The sequence below is a fragment of the Erinaceus europaeus genome, chromosome 14 (genome assembly GCF_950295315.1).
Source record: "Erinaceus europaeus chromosome 14, mEriEur2.1, whole genome shotgun sequence".
NCBI classification, from domain to species: Eukaryota; Metazoa; Chordata; class Mammalia; order Eulipotyphla; family Erinaceidae; genus Erinaceus; species Erinaceus europaeus.
The window spans coordinates 100,079,322-100,105,109 of NC_080175.1; the positions used below are offsets into that span (position 1 = coordinate 100,079,322).

Here is a 25,788-nt window from a genome sequence, read left to right on the forward strand (position 1 = left end):
CAGGGAAGTCTGGTTGGCAGTGGTGGCATCTAGAACCTGGTCGCTGAAAAAGTGTTAAGATATAAGGCAGAACAAATTGTTGACTAATTGTGAGCATAAAGGCTGGAATAGTACAGATAAAGATTTGGAGTCTCCATTTTGGAAAAAGCTAGTAGGTCTATTTTAGGTCTATTCCAAAGGGTCCATAACTTTACTAGTTTTTGCCTGAGCCTGACATCTGATATGCACGTTGACCCAAGTTACTGTCTGGGGAGATGGAATCATAGCTGGAAAAAGGGCCAGAGAGCTGGATCAGGGAAGAGAGTAGCTCCCAAATACGGGAAAGGTGTGTAAATATTGTTGACTGTCAATCCCATCGATTTGATCTGGGGCCCATATTCAGCACAGGAGCCTGTATGACCTCTGCATCCCTGTAGAGCTGAGCTCACACTCTGCGGTCACAAGTAACATTCCAGGAATGTTACTTGTGACCTGGAAAATTCCTGGAACATTCCAGGCTGCACCAATTTCAGGACCATCTTCCTCAGGTGGTAGGTAGAATATGTTATTCATCCCTTCGGAGGATGGAACAGTTTCTACCATTGTTGATCCACACTGAGGGCAGGGTCCTATAGGACCCCACAGTGGGGCCCATTATATTGTTCTTGATGGAGATGACCAGGCAGGAGGAACTTCTTTTGCTTCAGACTTAAAATGACAACACAACAGTTTGCTTCTTCCAGGCAGAATTCATTAAGCAGAAGCAGAGCCACTAAGCTGAGCGACTGCGTTTAATCATGAGCACAAGGACCCTGGAGCATGTCCTCTGCTTCCGCTTCTGTGTGTCTTCATTAGCTCGACTTCCTTATGAGATAAGAATATGGCAACCATCTCTGCTTCCGCTTCTGTGTGTCTTCATTAGCTCGACTTCCTTATGAGATAAGAGTATGGCAACCATCTCTGCTTCCGCTTCTGTGTGTCTTCATTAGCTCGACTTCCTTATGAGATAAGAATATGGCAACCATCTCTGCTTCCGCTTCTGTGCGTCTTCATTAGCTCGACTTCCTTATGAGATAAAAATATGGCAACCATCTCTGCTTCTTTTTAAATCACTCTCAGACTTTTTATTTATTTATTATTGGGTAGAGAGAGAGAAGGTTTGAGAGGGGAGGTGGTGGTAGAGAGGGAGAGAGACAGAGAGACACCTGCAGCCCTGATTCACCACTCGTGAAGCTTTCCTCCAGCAGGTGGGGACCAAGGGCTTGAACCCAGGGCCTTACTCACTGTAATGTGTGCTTAACCAGACACACCACCGCCTGGCCCCTGGTTTCTAACTTCTATTTGTGTTTCTTAAGCCAGACTCATTCTACATACCTACTTCCAGTCCCTGCCTGCCCTTTCTGTAGAGGTGAGTACTTCATTGGATCCTACGTCAACTAAGTCAGAGACTTGGAAGTTACTCCAACTCCTCTCCTTCTTCCTGAGGGTCCTCACACCATTCCCAAATGGTTTTCAGGTGGGGCCCTTCTTCTCCAACCCTCCAGTTTCTCTCTTGATTTTATTCCTTGTGATATTTGACATGAAAGAGCCAGTAATTGGTCCCTACTTGTTCTTACTGTCCTCTCCCGGTAAGCTCACAGCCTCTGGGAGAGTTCAGACTTAGCAGACTGGATGTGCTTAGTAGTTTTTTTTTTTCAATATTTATTTATTTATTCCCTTTTGTTGCCCTTGATGTTTTTTATTGTTGTAGTTATTATTGATGTTGTCATTGTTGGATAGGACAGAGAGAAATGGAGAGAGGAGGGGAAGACAGAGAGGGGGAGAGAAAGACAGACACCTGCAGACCTGCTTCACCGCCTGGGAAGCGACTCCCCTGCAGGTGGGGAGCCGGGGGCTCGAACCGGGATCCTCACGCAGGTCCTTGCGCTTGGCACCAGCTTAGCGGTTTTTAATGTGTCGTTGTTTTGAATGCGCACCCATTCCGTCTGTGAATCTGAGGAATGAACTCCGAGCTGCACACCTGTAGGGTGTTGTTGAGTGGTCTCTTGGGCTTAACTGTTTTTTGTTTTCATTCTAGGATTTTTACTTATAGGAAGTGATTATTCAAACATCCAAATGCACAGTATTTCTTTTCTTTTATCATTTTCATTGGAGGGCTGATGTTTTACAGTGTAACTGTTGACACGGGTGCGATGTCTCATCCCCTGTGAGCTTCTCTGCAGAACTCTCACCCACAGCCCGGGAGCTTTCTCATCCTGCTGCATGGACCCCAAGGCTCTCTCAGCCCCTCTCTCCCCTCCTTCCCCAGAGTCCTTGATACCATGTTGGGCTCAGTGTTTTTATTCTTCACCAGGAGAGAGAGAGAGAGAGGTGGGGGGATGGCAGGTAGGAAAGAGCTGTCACAGGGGGCCAGGCAGTAGCGCACCAGGTTAAGTGCACATGGCATGCAAAGAGATGTCACAGTGCCACTCTAAGACCCATGGAACCCCTGTCCACCAGTGCTGTCCATGATGCTTAGATGTGGTGCTGGGGCTTGAACCCACAGCCTCTCCCATGAGAAGGCACCTACCTGTTCTACCAAGTCAACTACCTGCCAGGCCCTTGCTGCTTGTGCTTTAAAATGGGGCTCAACCAAAAAATCCTTGGGTTGTCTGCCAGTGTGCAAATCCCTGAGTTCAAGCCCTTGGTCCTCACCTTCATGGGGAAGCTTCATGAGTGGTGAAGCAGGCCTGCACATGTCCCTCTCCCTCTCTATCTTCCCCTTAAAACGAAGACAACTTCCTGCTGACATGTAGTATAATAATAATAATAATAATAACACCCCGTGCCTCAGCCAAGCACTAGCCAGGAGTGACCCTGCTTGGGTGCTCAGGGCGGTGTGGCTGCAGACAATATCCTTGTCTCCAACCCGCAGTGACTTGACCCCTTTGGGGAGGAACAGATCTGGGATGAGGAGAAGGTGAAGCCCCGTCCCACGCTAGAGCACAACCAACCCAGACTCAAGAATGAGTCCCTCTTGGTCCACACGCCGCCGCTTCATTAAGAGTCTGCTTAGCAAGGTACTAGGCGGGTAGTGGAGAAGTGCCCTTCCCAGCCTTTTATCACAGTTTGCTCAGCACTTCAAATGAATTAAAACCAGATGTTGACATCGCTGCCAACTCTTGACCCGTCGTCCGTGAATGGAAATGAACTTGGTTTCCTCATCATGAGATTTCACGTTCAGGCTTCAGTAACTTCAAGAGTCTTGGAATGCGGGTCCTGGTGGGGTTTTAAAATGACAAGTAACTGAAGTGATTCTGATCAGTGTGGAAACATTTCATCTGAAAGATAATAAGGAAAGTCCTTGGCTCTAAAGCAGCTGACTTGGAAAGTGTTTTCACAGTCCTGATTCAAGCCTGGACCTAACTGTACTGTAGGAAGTTTTGGTGGGCGCTGTGCTCTCTCTCTCTCTCTCTCTCTCTCTCTCTCTCTCTCTTCCCCCTCTCTTTTTCCCTCTCTCAGTCTTTCTCTTCCCCTCCACTCTCCCCCCTCTCTTTCTCCCCCCACTGTGTATATATGTATGTGTGTCAGTTTCCATTAGAAAAAAAAGCAAGGAAAATTTGTGGGAAAGTTTAGATTCTGAAGCCCTCATATAATAACTGAGGAAAAACTATCGTCATCCAGCGTCTACTTAGCACTGTTGGTACTTTTAGCCCCACATGTAGTGGAGGCCACAAAAACACTTTTTTTAAAAAAAGTATTGCCATTCTCATAGCTACCTAGTACATAATACAGCCTTGGCTTTCAGGGGTCGGACGGTGGAGCAGTGGGTTAAGCGCACGTGGCGCAAAGCGCAGGGACCGGCGTAAGGATCCCGGCTCAAGCTTCTGGCTCCCCACCTGCAGGGGAGTCGCTTCCCAGGCGGTGAAGCAGGTCTGTCTTTCTCTCCCCTTCTCTGTCTTCCCCTCCTCTCTCCACTTCTGTCTGTCCTATCCAACAACAACATCAATAACAACAACAATAATAGTAACTACAACAGTAAAACAACAAAGACAACAAAATGGAATAAATAAATATTTTAAAAAGAATGTACAAGATTAGGGCTGGGTGATGACACCTATCATCATGTTCAAGGACCCAGGTTCAAGCCCCTGGCTCCCCACCTGCGGGGAGGACCCTTCACCAGCAGTCTTCTGGGGTTTCTTTCTCCTTCCCTGTCTCCCCCACCCTTCTCAATCTTTTTCTGTCCCATCAAATAAAATAGAAAAAAAGATTTTTTAAAAGGGAGAAAATGACTGCTTGGAGCAGTGGATCTGTAGTGCCAAGTCCCAGTGATAACCTGGCGGTGATTAACTAACTAACTGATCAGTTAATTTAAAAATGACAGTGCTGAGCGCCTCAGCGCCCAGATAAGAGGGCCTGCTAATAGTCCCTCACACGTTTAGAGGAAGCTGAGCGTAACGAGCCGGGCCAAGCTTAACTGAAGAATAGGCAGACTGAATGTCACTTAGTAGTCAGCCTCTAACCCAGGCTTGGGGAACCCTTTCTCCTGCCAAAGGCCACTTGGGTATTTATAACATCATTAGAAGACCATATAAACGTGTAACATAGGGGCCGAGTGGTGGCACACCTGACTGGGTGCACATGTTACAGTGCACAAGGACCTGGGTTCAAGACCCCGGCCCCCACCTGCAGGGGGGGAAACTTTTTTGTAAACAATTCTTTTTATTTATTTATTTATTTTCCCTTTTGTTGCCCTTGTTGTTTTATTGTTGTCGTAGTTACTATTGTTGTTGTTATTGATGCCGTCCTTGTTGGATAGGACAGAGAGAAATGGAGAGAGGAGGGGAAGACAGAGAGGGGGAGAGAAAGACAGACACCTGCAGACCTGCTTCACCGCCTGGGAAGCGACGCCCCTGCAGGTGGGGAGCCAGGGGGATAGAACTGGGATCCTTATGCTGGTTCTTATGCTTTGCGCCACCTGTACTTAACCCGCTGTGCTACTGCCCAACTCCCAAGGGGAATCTTTTTGAGTGGTGAAGCAGGGCGCAGGTGTCTCTCTGTCTCTCTCCCTCTCTATCTCCCCCTTCCCTCTCGATTTCTGGCTGTGTCTATCCAATAAAAAAATAAAGATAATAAAAAATATAGAATAACCAGTACATACAAAATCATTAACTTGAAAATTAATATGTAATTCTATGAAAAAACCCACTCCTAGATGTATGGTATTTTGTCTCTATTCAATGATAAAAATAAATAAATAAAATGTTCAAAAATATTTAAGAACATTTCTCAGTTTTCTGCAAAGCACGCTCACATCCAGCCTAGGTCCTCCTCCACCATCAGCACCAGGACCTGAAAGCTGCCCTCCCACACTGCGCGCCCCCCCCACCCCAGAGTCCTGACTTTACTGCACTACACAAAACCCTGTCCGAGGTCTGCTGTGTGCTTCCTCTTCTGTTATTTCCCACCTTCTGTCCATGAGTGAGATCATCCCACATTCATCCTTCTGTTTCTGTCTGATCTCACTTCACATGATTCTTTCAAGCTCCATCAAAGATGAGGTGAAGAAGGTGAATCCATTGTGTATCTAGACCACAGCTTGCTCAGCCACTCATCTGGTGTTGGACACCTGGGTTGCTTCCGGGTTTTGGCTATTACACATTGTGCTGCTATGAACACAGGTGCGCACAGTTATTTTTGGATGGGTGTGTTTGTTTCCTTAGGATCTATCCCAGGAGAGGAACTGCAGGGTCACAGGGCAGGTCCACGTCTAGCCTTTTTTTAAAATTATTTCTTTATTGGGGAATTAATGTTTTACATTCAACAGTAAATACAATAGTTTGTACATGCATAACATTCCCCAGTTTCCCATTTAACAATACAACCCCCACTAGGTCCTCTGTCATCCTTCATGGACCTGTATCCCCCACCCCCACTCCCACCCCAGAGTCTTTCACTTTGGTGCGATACACCAATTCCAGTTCAGGTTCTACTTGTGTTTTCTCTTCTGATCTTGTTTTTCAACTTCTGCCTGAGAGTGAGATCATCCCATATTCATCCTTCTGTTTCTGACTTATTTTACTTACCATGAATTTTTCTCTTTTTTTTTGGGGGGGTGGTACGCTTTTTTAATTTTTTAAAATTTATTTCTTTATTGGGGAATTAATGTTTTACATTCAACAGTAAATACAATAGTTTGTACATGCATAACATTCCCCAGTTTCCCATTTAACAATACAACCCCCACTATGTCATTTATCTTCCTTCATGGACCTGCATTCTCCCCACCCACCCACCCCAGAGTCTTTTACTTTGGTGCGATACTCCAATTCCATTTCAGGTTCTACTTGTGTTTTCTTTTCTGATCTTGTTTTTCAACTTCTGCCTGAGAGTGAGATCATCCCATCTTCATCCTTCTGTTTCTGACTTATTTTACTTCACATGAATTTTTCAAGGTCCATCCAAGATCAGCTGAAAACAGTGAAGTCGCCACGTTTTATAGCTGAGTAGTATTCCATTGTATATCTAGACCACAACTTGCTCAGCCACTCATCTGTTGTTGGACACCTGGGCTGCTTCCAAGGTTTTGGCTATTACAAATTGTGCTGCCAAGAACATATGTGTACACAGTTATTTTGGGATGGGTGTGTTGGGTTCCTTAGGATCTATCCCCAGGAGAGGAATTGCAGGATCATAGGGTAGGTCCACTTCTAGCCTTCTGAGAGTTCTCCAGACTGTTCTCCACAGGGGCTGGACTAATAGACATTAATAGACATTCCCACCAGCAGTGCAGGAGGGTTCCTTTTCCCCACAAGCTCTCCAGCATTTGTTGCTGCTGCCTTTTCTGATGTGTGACATTCTCACAGGAATGAAGTGGTGTCTCACTGTTGTCTTTATTTGCATTTCTCTGACGATTAATGACTTGCAGCATTTTTTTCATCTGTCTGTTGGTCTTTTGGATCTCTTATTTGGTGACTATTCAGCTCGGATCCTCTCCCCATTTATGGATGGGGTCATCTTTTTTTCTTTAGTTGCTTTGTTGCTGAGTCTGGTGAGCTCTTTATATATTTTGGCTATTAGTCTCTTGTCTTACATATGGCATGTAAAGATCTTCTCCCATTCTCTTTGGTGGTTTTGTTGGCTGTGCAGAACTGTTTCAGTTTGATGTAGCCCCATCGGTTTACTTTTGTTTCATTCTTCCTTGTAGCTCGAGTCATATCATTGAAGATGTCTATACAATTTAGATGAAAAAGAGTTCCTCTGTGTGTTTGCTGATTTTTTTTTAATTTTTTATTTAAGAAAGGATTAATGAACAAAAACATAAGGTAGGAGGGGTACAGCTCCACACAATTCCCACCACCCAATCTCCATATCCCATCCCCTCCCCTGATAGCTTTCCCATTCTCTATCCCTCTGGGAGCATGGACCCAGGGTCATTGAGGGTTGCAGAAGGTAGAAGGTCTGGCTTCTGTCATTGCTTCCCCGCTGAACATGGGCGTTGACTGGTCGGTCCATACTCCCAGTCTGCCTCTCTCTTTCCCTAGTAGGGTGGGTCTCTGGGGAAGCAGAGCTCCAGGACACATTGGTGGGGTCTTCAGTCCAGGGAAGCCTGGCCAGCATCCTGGTGGCATCTGGAACCTGGTGATTGAAAAGAGAGTTAACGTACAAAGCCAAACAATTTGTTGAGCAATCATGGATCCCAAGCTTGAAATAGTGGAGAGGAAGTGTTAGGGAGGTACTCACTGCAAACTCTAGTGTACTTCTGCTTTCAGGTATGTATTTTGCAGTAGTTTATGGATACGTGTGCACATAAGCTCTCTCTCACAGAAACTGGTGTATATCTAGGTTATGGGACTTTGTTAGAAAGTGAACTACCTGAGATGAAATTAGAGTGTACTATAAAAGGAAAGGTCTCACCCGAGTAATGAAGCGGAAGGGTTGTCATTCCACACGTGAAGTCTCTGGATACAGTCTGAGGTGAAACATGTTGAGGTGGCAATTGTTGCGTTGGTTAGGTTGTGATCGGCGGATGCAATATTATTTGATATGGATTGGGAGAGGCGTACGGGAAAGTGGGCCCTATCCAAGGGTTCCAGGACTGGGGGAAGTAGGGGCTCTATAGTGGAGATGTGAGGTTCCTGCTGTCTTAGGGTTCAAAAAGACAATCGATAGTTAATGTTATCATCACATTATTTGTTAATTGGGTTAACTTTGAAAAGTACCTTTGTTATGGTTTGCTGTACAGTAGTTTGCTGATTTTTTTGTCCAACATCCAAATCCTTGATCCATTTGAAATTTACTTTTGTGTATGGTGAAATGTAGTGGTTCAGTCTCATTCTTCTACACATTTCAACCCAGTTTTCCCATTTGTTGAAGAGACTCTCGTTTCCCTCATTTGGGCCCCCTTGTCCAAAATTAGATGCCCATAGGTGTGGAGTCAAATGAATATTTTAATGAATAAAACCGTCACCACATAGACTTTAAAGCAAACATTGATGAAATTATATTCAAAATGAGTTACACCTGGGGTCCTGAATAACCTTACCCAAAGAACCACAGCTTGTTCATGCGCCAGCTTCTGTCTTTGCTTTTTGCCGTGGTGCTAGGGCCTGGCACATGCATGCCAAGGCCTTTCTTATTTGAGACACAGAGAGGGAGGAAAGCGAGACGCAGGCACAGAGAAGCACCACAGCGCCGCCCTGCCATTTGTGGAGCTTTCCCTGGTGCTGTGGTGCTACCATGCGGTGCTGGGACTCAAACATCAAGCAATGCCCAGAAAGGTCTGCACTCTGCAAGGTGAGCTGTCTCCAAGCTCCTTTAATACTTTATTTTCTAAAATAATTAATTATGTACTTTAATATGAGAGAGAGAGAGAGACATCAGAACACTTCATTTCTTCATTTGGCTTATGGTGAACGTGGACATCTAAACTAGGGCATGAGATGCAAGTCTGGTGCCCTACTGACCCCTGTACATGTTCTCCGTGGCCCTTTTAGTTACTTATATCTAGAATCTGATGTTTCTGTCTGTTTTTATGAGACACACACACAAGGCCCAGAACACTGCTCAGTTCTGGCTTATTGTAGAGGCGGGGATTGAACCTAGGACCTCTGGGATGCAAGTGGTAGTGCTCGAACACATCGTAGTATCTCCCTTCAATATCTATTATTATACAGAGATATGATATACAATTTCCTCTACGGTTATCACTGGGGCTAAGTGCTGGCACTATGAGTCCACTGCTTCTGGAGGCCATTTTCCCCCATGTTACTGGATAGGACAGAGAGAAATGGAGAGAGGTGGGAAGACAGAGAGGGGGAGAGAAAGACAGACACCTGCAGACCTGCTTCACCACCTGTGAAGCGACTCCCCTGCAAGTGGGGGGCCAGGAGATAGAACCCTTGTCCTTACATGGGTCCTTACGCTTTGTACTATGTGCACTTAACCTGGTGCACCACTGCCTGCCTCCCTCCCTTCAATATTTTTTAAACTGTTTATTATTTATCTACTTGTTTATTTTTGAGAGAGACGCTGAGAGAGAAAGACACACAGAGAAACACCAGAGCCCTGCACAGCTCTGGCTTATGGTGGTGCGGGGGATTGAACCTGGGACTTGGAGCCTCAGGCATGAGAATCTCTTTGCATAATCGTTATGCTATCTACCCCCACCCCCGCCCTTTAAATTTGTTTTTATAAAAGCATCTGAAACTGCATTGACAGCAGTTGGGAGGAGTCTGCGGGGTCCTGTGTGTAGAGTCCTTGGGAGGGCATCTCCCCGTTGTCTCCTCAGCATCATTGTCATGGCCCTGCATTCCATGTGAAAAGAAACCTTCCCCCAAGACTGGACGTCATGCTGAATCACACTCGGCTCTGTATTATCCTCCTTTGAGGACAACAGAGAACCATATATATAGTTTATAAATGGTGCACTTGTTCTCTGAGACATCAGGTAGCTTCCAAAATCATGAGCTCTTTGAGGCGCCTAAGTATAGACTCTGTAAAGCAAACTGAACACCTATATTGCTGGTCCTCAGCACGTAAGAAATAAAATAGCGCAGCATAATGGAAGCACGTCCTCCCGCCTGTAAATGTGACCGAGAGCTGCAGGATTCTGGCACAGGAGGCGAGACTCCAGGTTCCAGCAAACTTCCTAGAATAAGGCTGTTCGCAGGGTGAGCTAACACCCCACCCCAGCCTCCATTGAAACGCCTGCTGGACTTTGCCAGAAGGACTAAGGGCTTGTCCTGCCAGCACCCGATGATGGCTCCCTGACCAAGTCTTCTTGGAGCATTTATTAGCAAAGCTCGTACAGTTATAAATGTGTCTCTTAGAAGCGTTTTCCCCCAAGGACGTAAGAGCCATCCCTTTGCGAGGCAGTTGTGATCATCAGAAAAGCCAGAGCCTCTGTCTTCCTCTCTCTGTGGAAGGGAACGATCCTGACTTCACTAACCGACCGACCGTGAGGACAGGGAGACAGCACAGTGGTTTGACACACAGCTTCGGTGCCTGCTGCGCCAACGTGACAGCCTCGGCCCCGGCAGCACCACAGCTCAGAGCTGAGCAGCACTCCGGGAAAGTAACTTAATGCACTTTTAAGAGTCAGCTAGTACACACAACTAACCACACGGACACAAACCAACACTTGATAATTTATCACTTTTCGGATTCTCAAGTTTCCACTCTGACTTTCCTCACTCCCTCTCCCTCTCTGTTATTCCCTCTCCCTCTCTCTCTCCCTCTCCCTCACTCCCTCTCCCTCTCCCTCCCCCTCTCTGTCAATCCCTCTCCCTCTCCCTCTCCCTCACCCTCACTCCCTCTCCCTCTCCCTCACCCTCTCCCTCTCTGTCAATCCCTCTCCCTCTCCCTCACCCTCACTCCCTCTCCCTCACTCCCTCTCCCTCACCTTCTCCCTCACTCCCTCTCCCTCACTCCCTCTCCCTCTCCCTCACCCTCCCCCTCTCTGTCAATCCCTCTCCTTCTCCCTCTCCCTCACTCCCTCTCCCTCACTCCCTCTCCTCCCTCACTCAGCCTCCTTCCCCCTCTCCCTCCCCCTCTCCCTCTGCACCAACTTATTCCCCAGAACTTGGAGTCTGTATTCTGACAATCCCACTGCTTCCTGTGGCCATCTTTTAAAATCTGAGATAGAGAAATAGAGGGAGTGGTGGTGGTGGAAAGAGGCTTTCCCTAAAGAGAGACATTTGTAGTCCTGCTCGACCACCAGTGAAGATTTGCCCCTCGCACTTGGGAACTGGGGGCTTGAACCTGTGCTCTTTGGGGTACAGCTTGTCCCCCACCTCATTCTCTTTATAAACTGCCTGTTCAACTCTGTTTGAAATCAGATTTGAGCACTGCTCTCTCCGGTTACTAATTTTTGACTCAAATCTCTCTCTCTTACTACTTTAGTTAACGTTTGTCTGTGTTCATGTTTGAGAACTACCACTCCAATTTTCTATATACCATTCTCATTTCCTTTTTAAAGCACATATGCATTCATAAATCTCTTGTCCCATCCATTTTAAAGCCAGATAACACCAGACCCTACCTATCCTTCAGAAGTGTTCATTTAACACCACATTCTCCAGATGTGTCTGTGCGGCACAGGCTAGTCCACTCCATCAGTGTTGGCTTTGGACTTTGGAAGAGCATTTTCTTAAAGACCCAGGGAGGGCCTAGGGGAGAGAAGGGGCTGGTGCTCTGGCGGTCCTGTGGATTGAGGCTGTTCATCTACATGGAGGGATGTGGTGTGGGCTGGGAAAGGGATGGATGCGATGGCTCTCCCTGCTTGCAACTCCAGAAGCTCTCTCACTTTGCATCGGCCCTCCCAGGTTATTAGAAAGATGCATTCACTAAGGTGTGTGGCTAAGACGAGGGAGATAGTACCACAGTTATGGAAAAAATTCCTGCCTAAGGGTCCTAAGTGCCAGGTTCAATCCCCAACTCCACCAGAAGCCAGAACTGAGCAGGGCTCTGGGGAAAGTAAATCAATATCAGAAATCAAAATCAAAAGGTATGTGGCTAGAACACACTTGCTTTCCTATTGTGGAAAGTTATATAACTAGGGGGTCCAGTGGTAGCGCAGCGGGTTAAGCGCAGGTGGCGCAAAGCACAAGGACCGGCATAAGGATCCCGGTTCGAGCCCCCGGCTCCCCACCTGCAGGGGAGTCGCTTCACAGGCGGTGAAGCAGGTCTGCAGGTGTCTGTCTTTCTCTCCCTCTCTCTGTGTTCCCCTCCTCTCTCCATTTCTCTCTGTCCTATCCAATAACAACATCAACAACAATAAGAACTACAACAACAGCAACAAAAAACAATAAGGGCAACAAAAAGGGAAAATAAATTTTAAAAAAAGAAAAGAAAGTTACATAACTAGAGCCATGCTAAATACATCTGGAGAAAAAGATGCAGAACAGCTACTTTGTGGCAACCTGGGAGACGGCTCAGTGGCTAAAGTGCTGGGTTTGCAGGCACGAGGCCCTGGGTTCCAGCAGGTGCTCTTTTTTTATTTTTTATTATTATTATTATTAATCTTTATCTCTTGGATAGAGACAGTCAGAAATTGAGAGGGAAAGGGGTGATAGAGAGGGAGAGAGACAGAGGGTCACCTGCAGCCCTGCTTCACCACTTGTGAAGCTTTCCCCCTGCAGGTGGGGACCAGGGGCTCCCACCTGGGTCCTTGTGCGTTGTAACGTGAACGCTCAACCAGGTGCGCCCCCACCCGGCCCCTCCAACAGATGTTCTAACACCTCTGTGTCTGCATGTGTGTTCAACCACTTTACTGTCCTCTTCAAACCAAATCTGACCCATGCATGAGGCCGAAACTATCAAGTCTGATAGTTTGAAGGACTAATGAAAACTTACACTGGCTTTTTCTTTATGAACTGTCTCCACCTGGCTATTTATCTGCTTTTTAAGTCTTTATTTATTTTGGATAGAGACAGAAAGAAATTGAGGGAGGGGAGAGACACCTGCAGCTCTGCTTCACCACTTGCAAAGCTTTTCCCCTGCAGGTGGGGACCGGGAGCTTGAACCTGGGTCCTTGGTGCACTGTAACGTGCGCTCAACCAGGTGCGCCACCACCTGGCCCTCACCCACCTGTCCATTTATCCTTGTGGATGTCATGTGACTGTTACCATATCTTTTCCACCCTCAGTAAGAATCCACCTTCCCCATTACTAACCCTCCTTAGGGACGTTTCAGGTTCCTTCCTACATCTGTACCCCAAATTACAACCCTGCTATTCCTAAATAAACTCATTTCGGCTTGCTTTTAACCTTGTATTTCTATTTTATGGCTATTTATCTATTTTGGATAGAGACCAGAGAAGTTGAGAGGGAAGGGAGAGCTGGAGAGGCAGAAAGGGAGAGCGGAGAGAGAAACAGGTCTGGCGCTGCTGCATAGCCCGAGGTCCCTGCAGGTGGCGGGGCTCCAGCTTGTGCCCTGCAGCGGCCCACATGCGACTTGCAGGTGTTGGAACCTGCGACGCTGGGCTGCTGCTTACTCAGCACCGCAGGAGACCAGGAACTCGTGGAGCGAACGCAATGTGTCTTTATTGATCAGAGACAAGGCTTTTATGTATTAGAACCGGAAGTGGTGGCAAGTCAGAAAAAGAAATGGCAAGCGCAGGGACCGGCGCGAGGATCCCGGTTCGAGCCCCCGGCTCCCCACCTGCAGGGGAGTCGCTTCACGGGCGGTGAAGCAGGTCTGCAGGTGTCTGTCTTTCTCTCCCCCTCTCTGTCTTCCCCTCCTCTCTCCATTTCTCTCTGTCCTATCCAGCAACAAAAGCAACGTCAACAATGGCAATAATAACCGCAACGAGGCTGCAACAACTAGGGCAACAAAAAGGGGGGGAAATGGCCTCCAGGAGCGGTGGATTCATGGTGCAGGCAGCGAGCCCAGCCATAACCCTGGAGGGAAAAAAAAGAAAAGAAAAAAAGAAAAAAGAAAAGAAATGGCTAGGAAAGGGGGTGAAGAAAAGAAAAGAGCGGGGGGGGGGGGGGAGGTAGAAACTCCTTAGCAGTAACCGGTGGGATCTGGAGGTAGAAAGAAGAGAGATCAAAGGTGGGGATCTTTCAGGCAAAACAATGATGATGTCAACAGGCCACAGTGTCAGCCATGGAGGATGGAGCAGCGCAGGGGGCTGCATTTGGGGCCGTGCCTTGAACAGAGGCGACCCTGCTCTTTCCCTCTGGCCCCTCTGGCTGCTGGTGGCGAGGGGGATGGAACCTGGGACACCGGAGCCTCGGGCAGGAGATGTCTGCGCTGAGCCATGAGGGTACCTGTCCCCCGGCCATTCTATGACGTCTGTCTCTCGCTATGTAGTCTGAGTATTTCCAGAAGGAGATGATTTAAAAATGGCTGATGCTCTGGCTTGAGGGTGAGGGTGGATGTTCGGATCCCGGGTGGGGAGAGGGGAATGGATGGTGGGAATAGTGTTTCTCCGCACTCCAACCCATCTGTAGCCATATAAATCACTATGTAAGTAATATGAGAGAAAACCATAAAAATAAATGGCTGTTGCTGCCTCCCTGTGCATTCCCACCTCGCCGTCGTCCCAGTACTGAGGGCTGTGAATTCTGACAGTCCGACTCCCAGCAGGAATGAAGCTGCAGCAGAAGCACCAGCCACCATCCACACTCCGGGCTTGCCGGGTGGGGCACGCCCCGCCCTAGCCCCGCCCCTAGCCCCGCCCAGCCCACGGCTGACCCCGCCCCCAGTCCCGCCCCAGCCCGCGCCCGACCCCGCCCCAGCCCCGCCCCAGCCCCGCCCCCAGCCCACGGCTAGCCCCGCCCCCAGCCCAGCCTGACCCCGCCCCCCGCACACCCCAGCCCACGCTTGACCCCGCCCCTTTCCCCGCCCCAGCCCACGGCTAGCCCCGCCCCTGCCCGTCCCAGCCACGCCTGACCCCGCCCCAGCCACGCCCCAGCCCACGCCTGACCCCGCCCCTTTCCAGCCCCTTCCCCCGCCCCAGCCCAGGCTAGCCCCGCCCCTGTCCGTCCCAGCCCAGCCTGACCCCGCCCCCAGCCACGCCCCAGCCCAGGCTAGCCCCGCCCCCTGCCCGCCCCCGCCCAGCCTGGCCCCGCCCCTGTCCCGCCCCCGCGCCCGCTGCCTCCTGGGACATGTAGTCTTTGCAGGGACAGCGCGTCCTCCTGGGCTCTGCGGCACACCCTCCGGACGGCGTGACGTGGTGTCCCTCCGATTTCCGTCCTCGTCTTTCTTCTCAACTGCAGCAATTCAGTGCCGGGCTTGCCAGGCCCGCCCCGCCCCCCTTCTTTTACGACACCGCTCGCTTTTCGGCAGAGTGACGTGGACGTCAACAGCAATGGCGGAAGGAGAAGAAGTGCTGCTGCTGCCAACGTCGGGCGGCGACGGCTGGTGAGTGGCGGCCGGGGTCCTTCTCGGCACCTGCGGGCCCGGGGCGGCGGGAGGAGGCCGCGGGGCCGCTGCTGAGCTCGGTCGCCGCCCCGGGAGCGCCGGTTGTCCTGCCCGGAACCAGGTCCCCTCGCCGGCGACGCGGGGCCAGAGGAGCTCGGCGCGGCCCCGCGGGCGTCGCGGTCGCGGTCGGTGTTGTGGTTATTATTACTGTTGTTGTTGTTGCTGTCGTTGTTGGACAGGACGGAGAGAAGTGGAGAGAGGAGGGGCAGACAGAGAGGGGGAGAGACAGACAGACACCTGCAGACCTGCTTCACCGCCTGTGAAGCGACTCCCCTGCAGGCGGGGAGCCGGGGGCTCGAACCGGGATCCTTATGCCGGTCCTTGTGCTTTGCGCCACCTGCGCTCAACCCGCTGCGCCACCGCCCGACTCCCAAGCCTAATTTACATATATATTTACCCTTTTATTGCCCTTGTTGTTTTCTTATTGTTGTTGGATAGGACAGAGAGACATGGAGAGAGGAGGGGAAGACAGAGAGGGGGAGAGACAGACAGACACCTGCAGACCTGCTTCACCGCCCGGGAAGCGACTCCCCTGCAGGTGGGGAGCCGGGGCTCGAACCTGGATCCTGACGCCGGTCCCTGCGCTCTGTGCCGCCGCCCAGCCCCGTCCCTGTCCTTTTCTCTTCCGCAGCCGGCTTTCAGCGCTGTGATCGCGATGACCAAGGCCGCCCCACAGCGCCCCGCTCCCCGCCGTCTGTACAGCCGTCCGTCTGTACAGTTTGTGCTGCCCCGGCTCCTCTTCCTTCCCGGGCCACACTCACCCCTGCCGCTCCTCCTCTCCCGTCCTGATGGCGTCTCTCCTTAGGCAGCTCTCCCACCTCGGGCCACAGCTGTTGGCGCGCTCTCGGCCCCCAAAGTGGCCGGGTCTGTCTTGTTGCGTCCTGGTCCTGGGGCCCTGATGGAGTTGGGCTCAGAGCCCTCCGGTCACCTTCCTGACATGTCTCCCCCTCTGGGAGCAGGGACCCAGATTCTCTATGGGGAGCAGCAGGTGGGAGTTCTGGCTTCTGTCATTGCTTCTCCGCTGGACATGGGTGTCGGCAGGTGGACCCACACCCCCAGCCTGTGTCTGTCTGTCCCTCGTGGGGCAGGGCTCTGGGGAGGGGAGGCTCCAGGACACACGGGTGACGGCTCTGCCCAGGGAGGGCAGGGTGGCGTCATGGCGGCATCTGCAGCCTGGTCAGCCCGAGGGTCTTAGAGCGGGCTGCTTTGGAAGGAAGTTTCGCTGACGAGATTCTGATTCTGAGTCATCCTGGTGCCTTTAAAGAAAAGGCCATTTACAGTACGGCAGACGCCTGTGCCGCGGGCCCAGAGGTCGGAGGTGCATCTAGGAGAAGATCCCGCCCACATAGTTCACATAGTTGAGATTTTTTTTTTTTAAATTCTAGTCTTCTTTTTTCCTTCCTTTTTTGTTTATTTAACTTTAGTAGTGCCGTAATATTGGCTTACAGTATTATGAGATAACACGGTGCAGTGCCAGAGCTCTGTGTCCGCACTCCCTCCATTGCAAACTGCAGTGCTTCTCCCAAGGTCGAAGATGTGTGTTGCCTATTATTTCTACGGCTCTCTGTCTCTATTTGTATATATTTGCCCTGTTTTTTTCATGCTCCCGTCTTTCTTTCCAAGTCACACCTACACTTGTCACTCCTTCAAACTGTACTTCCTTTCCCCCTCTTCTCTCTCTGGGTCCTGGTGGAGTCGGAGTTCAGAGCCCTCTGGGCGTCTTCCCCTGACATTTCTCCCCCTCTGGGAGCAGGGACCCAGATTCTCTATGGGGAGCAGAAGGTGGGAGCTCTGGCTTCTGTCATTGCTTCTCCGCTGGACATGGGTGTTGGCAGGTGGATCCACACCCCCAGCCTGTGTCTGTCTGTCCCTAGTGGGGCAGGGCTCTGGGGAGGGGAGGCTGCAGGACACATGGTGAGGGCGTCTGCCCGGGGAGGTCAGGGTGGCATCAGGGTAGAATCTACAACTTGGTGGCTGAAAAGTGGTAAAATGTAAAGTCAGAAATGACTAATGAAGAGGAACCACGAAGCAGGAACAGAGCAGGTGAGAACAGGAGTCTGGGGTGGGAAGCAGTGAGGAGTCTGTGCACCCAGCTTCCTTCTCACTTCCTGCTCCAGGAGTCCCCGCACTCGCCTCTTTCACACAGACCGTCTGGCCCTTCCACACGCCGCCTCACCGTCCAGCCTTCACAGCTCCGGACACTGTGATCTGGAGCCCCGCCTGCAGCTCCCAGACCTTTGTGTTCATCAAACCTGCTTTATGCTCCATCTGTGGGGACGACCACTAATATATATATTTCTATATATTCTCTGATAGAATGTATTCACCCAGAGTTGTTGATCTTTGAGAAAGGTTCCTATTTTTTGTAATGGAATGACTAATCTTCACGATGCATGTGTAGGGACAACATCATAAGAAAAAGGGGGGGGGACTTTTAGAGGCCTGCTGACTCTTTACAGAGAGTTGATTTAAGTGTGTTAGACGGCTGTATACAGACTTTGCTTCACCATATTATATGTGTACTAGTCACCAGCTCTTTGCGTAGAAATAATTGGGGCGTTTGTAAATAAGGACTTTAAACCCTGAGGGGGAGAAGTGGAATTTTTTGAAAGGGCTAGAGAATCCCACCCGCCACCGGGAAATCAGAGTCTGGACTGTGCCGCCTAGTGCCCAGGTTCCAGCAGCGAAAGCTGAGTGGTGCTGTGGGCAGAAACCGGGGGGCGGGGGGGGGGCGGCGTTCTCAGCTGTACACCCTAGTGTGGGGTTTGGTTTTTCGTTTATTTGTTTTTAACTTGTAGGAGGAAAACTTATCACCTAGATGCAGTTTCTTTTCTCTGGCTTATATTGGAGTCAGGGAACTTGGACAGTTACACTCAGTAACAAAGTAAAATGTATTCAGTTCTCTGGGGATGTGAATAAAAAGGTTCTGAGAGGGAGTCGGGCGGTGGCGCAGCAGGATAAGCGCAGGTGGCGCCAAGCGCAGGGACCGGCGTAAGGGTCCCGGTATGAGCCCCCGGCTCCCCACCTGCAGGGGAGTCGCTTCACAGGCGGTGAAGCAGGTCTGCAGGTGTCTGTCTTTCTCTCCCCCTCTCTGTCTTCCCCTCCTCTCTCCATGTCTCTCTGTCCTAAGAAGGATGACATCAACAACAACAATAACTACAACAATAAAAAACAACAAGGGCAACAAAAGGGAAAATAAATAAAAATAAATATTTTTTAAAAAAGAGGTTCTGAGAGTCTCAAGGGAGCAGAAACCACTTACACTTGGAATTTTGAGGAGAGCTGCATGAAGATAGAGACGCTGGAATTAGGCCCTGAAGAGTTAGCTGGATCTAGGTCAAGACTGCTCGACAGAACTAGATCAGGACTGTCACGTAGAATCATGTAAATCGTATATGTTAGCTAAAAACCTAAAAGAAACAGATGGAGTTAGCTTTATTTTACTTGATCAGATAGACCTGAAACATTATTTTAACATGTAGTCAATGTTTAAAATCCATTTGGTTTTACTTTTTTGTACCTAGTCTTCAAAGTTCATCTGCACCGCTCTCTCAGTGTGGTCTAGCCACATTTCAAAAGTTACATTAATGACCCAGGAGACAGCACATGGTGATGAGCTGCTGGACCCTGGAGCAGGGGGTCTGAGTCTGGCCCCCACATGGCACGGGCCAGAGTGACGCTTGGCCCTCCCCACCCCCACCCTGTATCTCTTTCATTGATAGATAAATTAATAAATACTTAAGCTAAAATAAAAGTTACATAGCCACTGAATGGAACAGTAGCATAAACGAAGAAACAGTCTAGAAAACCAAACTCGTGGCTATTTTGGACAGAAATGACTAAAACTTCATGAAATCTACTGTTTGGAAGGGTGCTGGGGAGGTTAGGAACTCTCATCAGGTGACGGTGGTGACGGTGGGCCTCGCGGGACGGCGCTTCTGGGAACGCCGGTCTCGGCACAGAGCGGGCAGCGGCTGTCGGTAAGGAAGCGTTTGCTTTCTTCTTTGCGAGGACTTTCCGCTTTTGCTGTCTTTCTTTTCAGGGATGGATCCTGAAGTGTTTCTACTCTCCTGCACGTCTCCAGTCTCTCTTTTTCCTCTGTCCACTCCACCCACTGGTCCAGCAGAAGCAAACTGCGACAGAGTCGTAGATTCTCTGATCTTAGAGCGCTTGGTGAATGAGTTTTTATAGAATGAAGAAGCTTCACTCTTTGACACATTTTTATTTTTAATTGTTACACATGGGACTTTTTTTTTTGAAACTTGTTACAAATGTCACTAGACTCATTAAGAAAGCTTAAATGACTTTTAGGGTCATTCACTTTAGAAGTTTGTAACAATCAAACTAGGTTCCTGTCCTTAAGAAATCTGTGGTCCAGGGGGCCACGTGGGGGTGCGCCTGGTCAAGCCCCCGTGTTCCAGTGCACAGGGACCCGGGTTCAAGCCCCCACACTCCCCACCTGCAGGGGGAAAGCTTTTCGAGTGGTGAAGCAGGGCTGCAAGTGTCTCTCTGTCTCTCTCCCTCTGTAGCTCCCCCTTCCTCTTGATTTCTGGCTGTCTCTGTCCAATACATAAAGATGATACTAAAAAGAGATTATTTAAAAAAGAGAGCCGGTCTAGTCAGAGGAGGCACACTTAGCTGGCATGTATCACTGTCATGTTTCTGGGACAGTGGAAGCTTTACAGCCTCTTCAGTGGATAAGGGGGGCAAACGCTAGAAGAAGAAGTGGATAAGGGAGATTTGGTGCTCTCTGAGATTCTCACGACAGCATTGCTTTTATTGTAAGTCTTCCTGTTTTCATTTTTTGGTATTTTATTTTATTTATTTATTTATTTTACTAGATCACTGCTCAGCTCTGCCTTATGATGGTCTGGTCTGAGGGATTGAACCTGGGACCTTAGAGTCTCAGGCATGAGAATCCATTTGCATAACCATTGTGCTATCTACCCCGTCCTCCTGTTTTCATTTTTCCAGTAGTATCTTTTAGTTTTTTTCCAGTCAGTGAGACTCAGTAGTTGAACTTGTTAAAATTGTGTATGCATTTGCAAAAAAAAAAAAAAAAGAAAGAAGAAAAGTTTAGAATGGGACCTGGATATCTTAAAGTGCAGAATGTCGCTTTCATTTATTTGCTAGTTTTCAGTTACGTGCTTGAAAAAATTAATACTTTATTCATTTGAGTAGAGACAGAAAAATTGAGAGGGTTGTGAGGAGTTAGAAAGGAAGAGAGACTCCTGCAGCCCTGCTTCACCCCTCGTGAAGCCTCCCCCTGCAGACGGGGACCAGGGCTGAAGCCGGGTCCTAGCGCCCTGCAGCCTGGCGATCGCGCTGCAAGTGTAAATGTGCGTTGGGATTGTCTAGGGATCTTGGTAGCAGGCAGGTCTGAGCCAGCAGATTTAGTTAGTTAGTTAGTTAGTTAGTTAGTTAGTTAGTTAGTTTTTGGATGCAGGTTTCAGACTCACTGACTCTGCAGCCTCCTGGGCCTCAGTCTGGTCACGCTGATCTAGAATCTAGATGATGGTACCTGGGATCTCGGAGAGAAACACACATCTTGCTGCTGTGTGGCCTCCTACATGGTGCTGGGGCCTCTCTGAAGGGCCCGACGCCCCAGCACTTGGACTGTCTTAGGGGGTGGCAGGGGTGTGTGTGTGAGTGTGTGTGAGTGTGTGTGTGTGAGTGTGTGTGTGTGTGTGTGTGAGTGTGTGTGTGTGTGAGCCTGTGTGTGAGTGTGTGTGTGTGAGTGTGTGTGAGTGTGTGAGTGAGTGTGTGTGTGAGTGTGAGTGTGTGTGAGTGTGTGTGTGTGAGTCTGTGTGTGTGTGTGTGTGTGTGTGTGTGAGTGTGTGTGTGTATGAGTGTGTGTGTGTGAGTGTGTGTGTGTGTGAGTGTGTGTGTGTGTGAGTGTGTGTGTATGTGAGTGTGTGTGTGTATGAGTGTGTGTGAGTGTGTGTGTATGTGAGTGTGTGTGTGTGAGTCTGTGTGTGTGTGTGTGAGTGTGTATGTGAGTGTGTGTGTTTTCTTTCCTTTTTGCCCAGAGCACTCAGCAGTGGTGAGGATGCGGGGCCCTGGGTGCCTCAGGGGTTGCCATCCGTCTGTCCGTCCGCGGTGTGGACAGCTGTCGCTGCTTCCCCTCAGCCCGTCATGGTCACGGTCCTGGGAGACAGTGCCGCCAGCACTACTGCCACTCTTCCGCTCTCTGAGATTGCAGCCAGGGCAACCCCACAGGCATGGAGAAGGTCTTGTGAAAGTCTGGCATGAATTTTAGAACCTAATAAAAGCTGTAACTTTAATTTAAAAATTCGTCACCTGGGTTATGCTGGGGTGTGGTGCCTACCCGGTTCCGCCGCACGAACCCCCACTTCCTCTAGATAGCGCGCGCACGAGAGAGAGAGAGAGAGAGAGAGCAAGGAAGGGGATGGGCGACGATGTAAAAGTGGCCGCCTGGCTGTAGGGAGGGTGACTGGCCCGTGACTGCATCCTGGGGGTTATTGCGCTTGCGGTGGGAACACTGACGATTCAGGACTCCGGTGATGGGAATGGTGTGGGTTTATAACCCTGATGACTTGTGATTTTGTAAGATAAAAGAGAGAGAGAGATTGCAGCATTGGTCTATCCCCGATCCAAGCTTTGTTTTTGACGTGGTTGTGCGCCACCACTGGGTGTCATGAACTTGAGCACATCGTGCGGTACTGGCTTCGTATTTGTGCCGGGCTTCTCAAGTCACTGTGGGACTTCTCCTAGACTTGTGGAAGTCTAGGTCCTATAAAGAAGCTGGAGTTACTAATTTGAGACATATGCGGAATCACTGTGACAAGAATGGATTCTTTTTGAAAGCTTTGCATCAGCATAGGAGAGTTTTACATGTCCCTTAAGGAGTGAGGATTGCAGTTTCACTATTTGATCACGTCACATCATCAATAAAGAAGTGATTCATATGGAAGAAAATGGAACTTGCTGACTAAGAATTATATTGGCCACTTGAGATTGGGAGATGCTATATATCACCTTAGAAAAAATGAAGAGAAATGAGCCTTAGGGTTTCAACTGGGGGTATTACATGGACATTGCTTGGTTGTGTAAGTTACAGTTATGGGGTAAAGGTTAGAAATTTAGAAGATAGGGAGTTGGGCGGTGGCGCAGCGGGTTAAGCACACATGGCTAGAAGCGCAGGGACCGGCATAAGGGTCCCGGTTTGAGCCTCCGGCTGCCCACCTGCAGGGGAGTCGCTTCACAGGCGGCGAAGCAGGTCTGCAGGTGTCTGTCTTTCTCTCCCCCTCTCTGTCTTCCCCATCTCTCTCCATGTGTCTGTCCTAGCCAACTATAACAATAAAACAAGGGCAACAAAAGGGAATAAATAAATATTTTCAAAAAAAGAAAATCAGAAGATTTATTTCATTTATACTGTTTATATTAATGTATTAGACATGATTCAGTTTTTATTTTTATTTATTGTTTTCTTATTCTGTTTTTTGGGTAAAGACATCGAGGTGGGAGGGGAGACAGCTAGCTGCAGCCCTACTTCACTGCTGTGAAGCTCCTCCTATAGGTGGGGTGGGGCTCTGGGTCCTTGTGCATTTAGTGGGGTGCATTGCACCACCTCCCGCCCCACATTCTATTTTTAGTTCTTGAGCAAGAGCTCCCGTCTGGGCTTTTACTTCTATAGGTAGGTTAGAGGTTCGAGTTAGTAATTGTTGTTTGCAAGCTTAGGAAACGTATTGCAGAGAGTGTAAGAGCCTCCTCTCTCCAGGCCGTTGTAGAGGACGGCCCACATGGTTGTGAAGCGCTCAGGTAAACTGCCGTCACACGGGCCGGCTTGCAGGTAGATGGCTCCTCTACAGAGCTGATCTACTGTGCTTGCCAAAGTAATTCTAATAATTATGGTGAAAGGTGCACTCTGGTTGCTGTCAGGTAAAAGCTAGCACCCTGGGAGACCGGCGAGAGCGCAGCAGGCTAAGTGCACGTGACGAAAAGCGCAGGGACCGGCGTGAGGATCCCGGTTTGAGCCCCCGGCTCCCCACCTGCAGGGGAGTCGCTTCCCAAGCGGTGAAGCAGGTCTGCAGGTGTCTGTCTTTCTCTCCCCCTCTCTGTCTTCCCCTCCCCTCTCCATTTCTCTCTGTCCTATCCAACAACAACGACATCAGTAACAACAACAATAACTACAACAATAAGAAAACAAGGGCAACAACAGGGAAAATAAATAAATAGATATTAAAAATACTAACACCCTCTCTGATGCTTTTGAAAGCAAAGTAGTGTTTAGCAAAGCACCACCCAGCAAGTAGCAACTAGATTCTGGTCACATTCAAGCAGCTGTGCGCTGCACTCCTTGAACGACGTCTGGAACACATTCAGAGCCTCAGCTGTGCGCTGCACTCCTTGAAAGACGTCTGGAACACATTCAGAGCCTCAGCTGTGCGCTGCACTCCTTGAAAGACGTCTGGAACAGATTCAGAGCCTCAGCTGTGCGCTGCACTCCTTGAACGACGTCTGGAACACATTCAGAGCCTCAGCTGTGCGCTGCACTCCTTGAACGACGTCTGGAACACATTCAGAGCCTCAGCTGTGCGCTGCACTCCTTGAACGACGTCTGGAACACATTCAGAGCCTCAGCTGTGCGCTGCACTCCTTGAACGACGTCTGGAACACATTCAGAGCCTCAGCTGTGCACTGCACTCCTTGAAAGACGTCTGGTCACATTCAGAGCCTCAGCTGTGCGCTGCACTCCTTGAACGACGTCTGGAACACATTCAGAGCCTCAGCTGTGCGCTGCACTCCTTGAACGATGTCTGGAACACATTCAGAGCCTCAGCTGTGCGCTGCACTCCTTGAAAGACGTCTGGAACACATTCAGAGCCTCAGCTGTGCGCTGCACTCCTTGAAAGACGTCTGGAACAGATTCAGAGCCTCAGCTGTGCGCTGCACTCCTTGAAAGACGTCTGGAACAGATTCAGAGCCTCAGCTGTGCGCTGCACTCCTTGAACGACGTCTGGAACACATTCAGAGCCTCAGCTGTGCGCTGCACTCCTTGAAAGACGTCTGGAACACATTCAGAGCCTCAGCTGTGCGCTGCACTCCTTGAACGACGTCTGGAACACATTCAGAGCCTCAGCTGTGCGCTGCACTCCTTGAACGACGTCTGGAACACATTCAGAGCCTCAGTTGTGCGCTGCACTCCTTGAACGACGTCTGGTCACATTCAGAGCCTCAGCTGTGCGCTGCACTCCTTGAAAGACGTCTGGTCACATTCAGAGCCTCAGCTGTGCGCTGCACTCCTTGAAAGACGACTGGAACACATTCAGGGCCTCAGCTGTGCGCCGCACTCCTTGAACGACGTCTGGAACACATTCAGAGCCTCAGCTGTGCGCCGCACTCCTTGAACGACGTCTGGAACACATTCAGAGCCTCAGCTGTGCGCTGCACTCCTTGAACGACGTCTGGAACACATTCAGAGCCTCAGCTGTGCGCTGCACTCCTTGAACGACGTCTGGAACACATTCAGAGCCTCAGCTGTGCGCTGCACTCCTTGAACGACGTCTGGAACAGATTCAGAGCCTCAGCTGTGCGCTGCACTCCTTGAAAGACGTCTGGAACACATTCAGAGCCTCAGCTGTGCGCTGCACTCCTTGAAAGACGTCTGGAACAGATTCAGAGCCTCAGCTGTGCGCTGCACTCCTTGAACGACGTCTGGAACAGATTCAGAGCCTCAGCTGTGCGCTGCACTCCTTGAAAGACGTCTGGAACACATTCAGAGCCTCAGCTGTGCGCTGCACTCCTTGAAAGACGTCTGGAACAGATTCAGAGCCTCAGCTGTGCGCTGCACTCCTTGAACGACGTCTGGAACACATTCAGAGCCTCAGCTGTGCGCTGCACTCCTTGAACGACGTCTGGAACACATTCAGAGCCTCAGCTGTGCGCTGCACTCCTTGAACGACGTCTGGAACACATTCAGAGCCTCAGCTGTGCGCTGCACTCCTTGAACGACGTCTGGAACACATTCAGAGCCTCAGCTGTGCGCTGCACTCCTTGAAAGACGTCTGGAACACATTCAGAGCCTCAGCTGTGCGCTGCACTCCTTGAACGACGTCTGGAACACATTCAGAGCCTCAGCTGTGCGCTGCACTCCTTGAACGACGTCTGGAACACATTCAGAGCCTCAGCTGTGCGCTGCACTCCTTGAAAGACGTCTGGAACAGATTCAGAGCCTCAGCTGTGCGCTGCACTCCTTGAACGACGTCTGGAACACATTCAGAGCCTCAGCTGTGCGCTGCACTCCTTGAAAGACGTCTGGTCACATTCAGAGCCTTAGCTGTGCGCTGCACTCCTTGAACGACGTCTGGAACACATTCAGAGCCTCAGCTGTGCGCTGCACTCCTTGAAAGACGTCTGGAACACAATCAGAGCCTC

The 25,788-nt window shown here is 49.8% G+C and overlaps 1 protein-coding gene across 4 annotated transcripts in view; it reads left to right on the forward strand.

Annotated features, from left to right (window-relative positions):
- Positions 1-15,177: 15,177 nt before the first annotated feature.
- Positions 15,178-25,788, forward strand: part of TBC1D23 (TBC1 domain family member 23) — a 67,058-nt gene continuing 56,447 nt past the window's right edge. For 3 of the 4 annotated variants that reach the window (XM_060172193.1, XM_016194133.2, XM_060172194.1), the window contains exon 1: positions 15,178-15,330. In XM_060172193.1, the coding sequence (XP_060028176.1) occupies positions 15,278-15,330 (53 nt within the window). In that variant the 5' untranslated portion in view covers positions 15,178-15,277. The remainder of the gene's footprint in view (positions 15,331-25,788) is intronic. The other variant, XM_060172195.1, reaches the window with a different exon arrangement.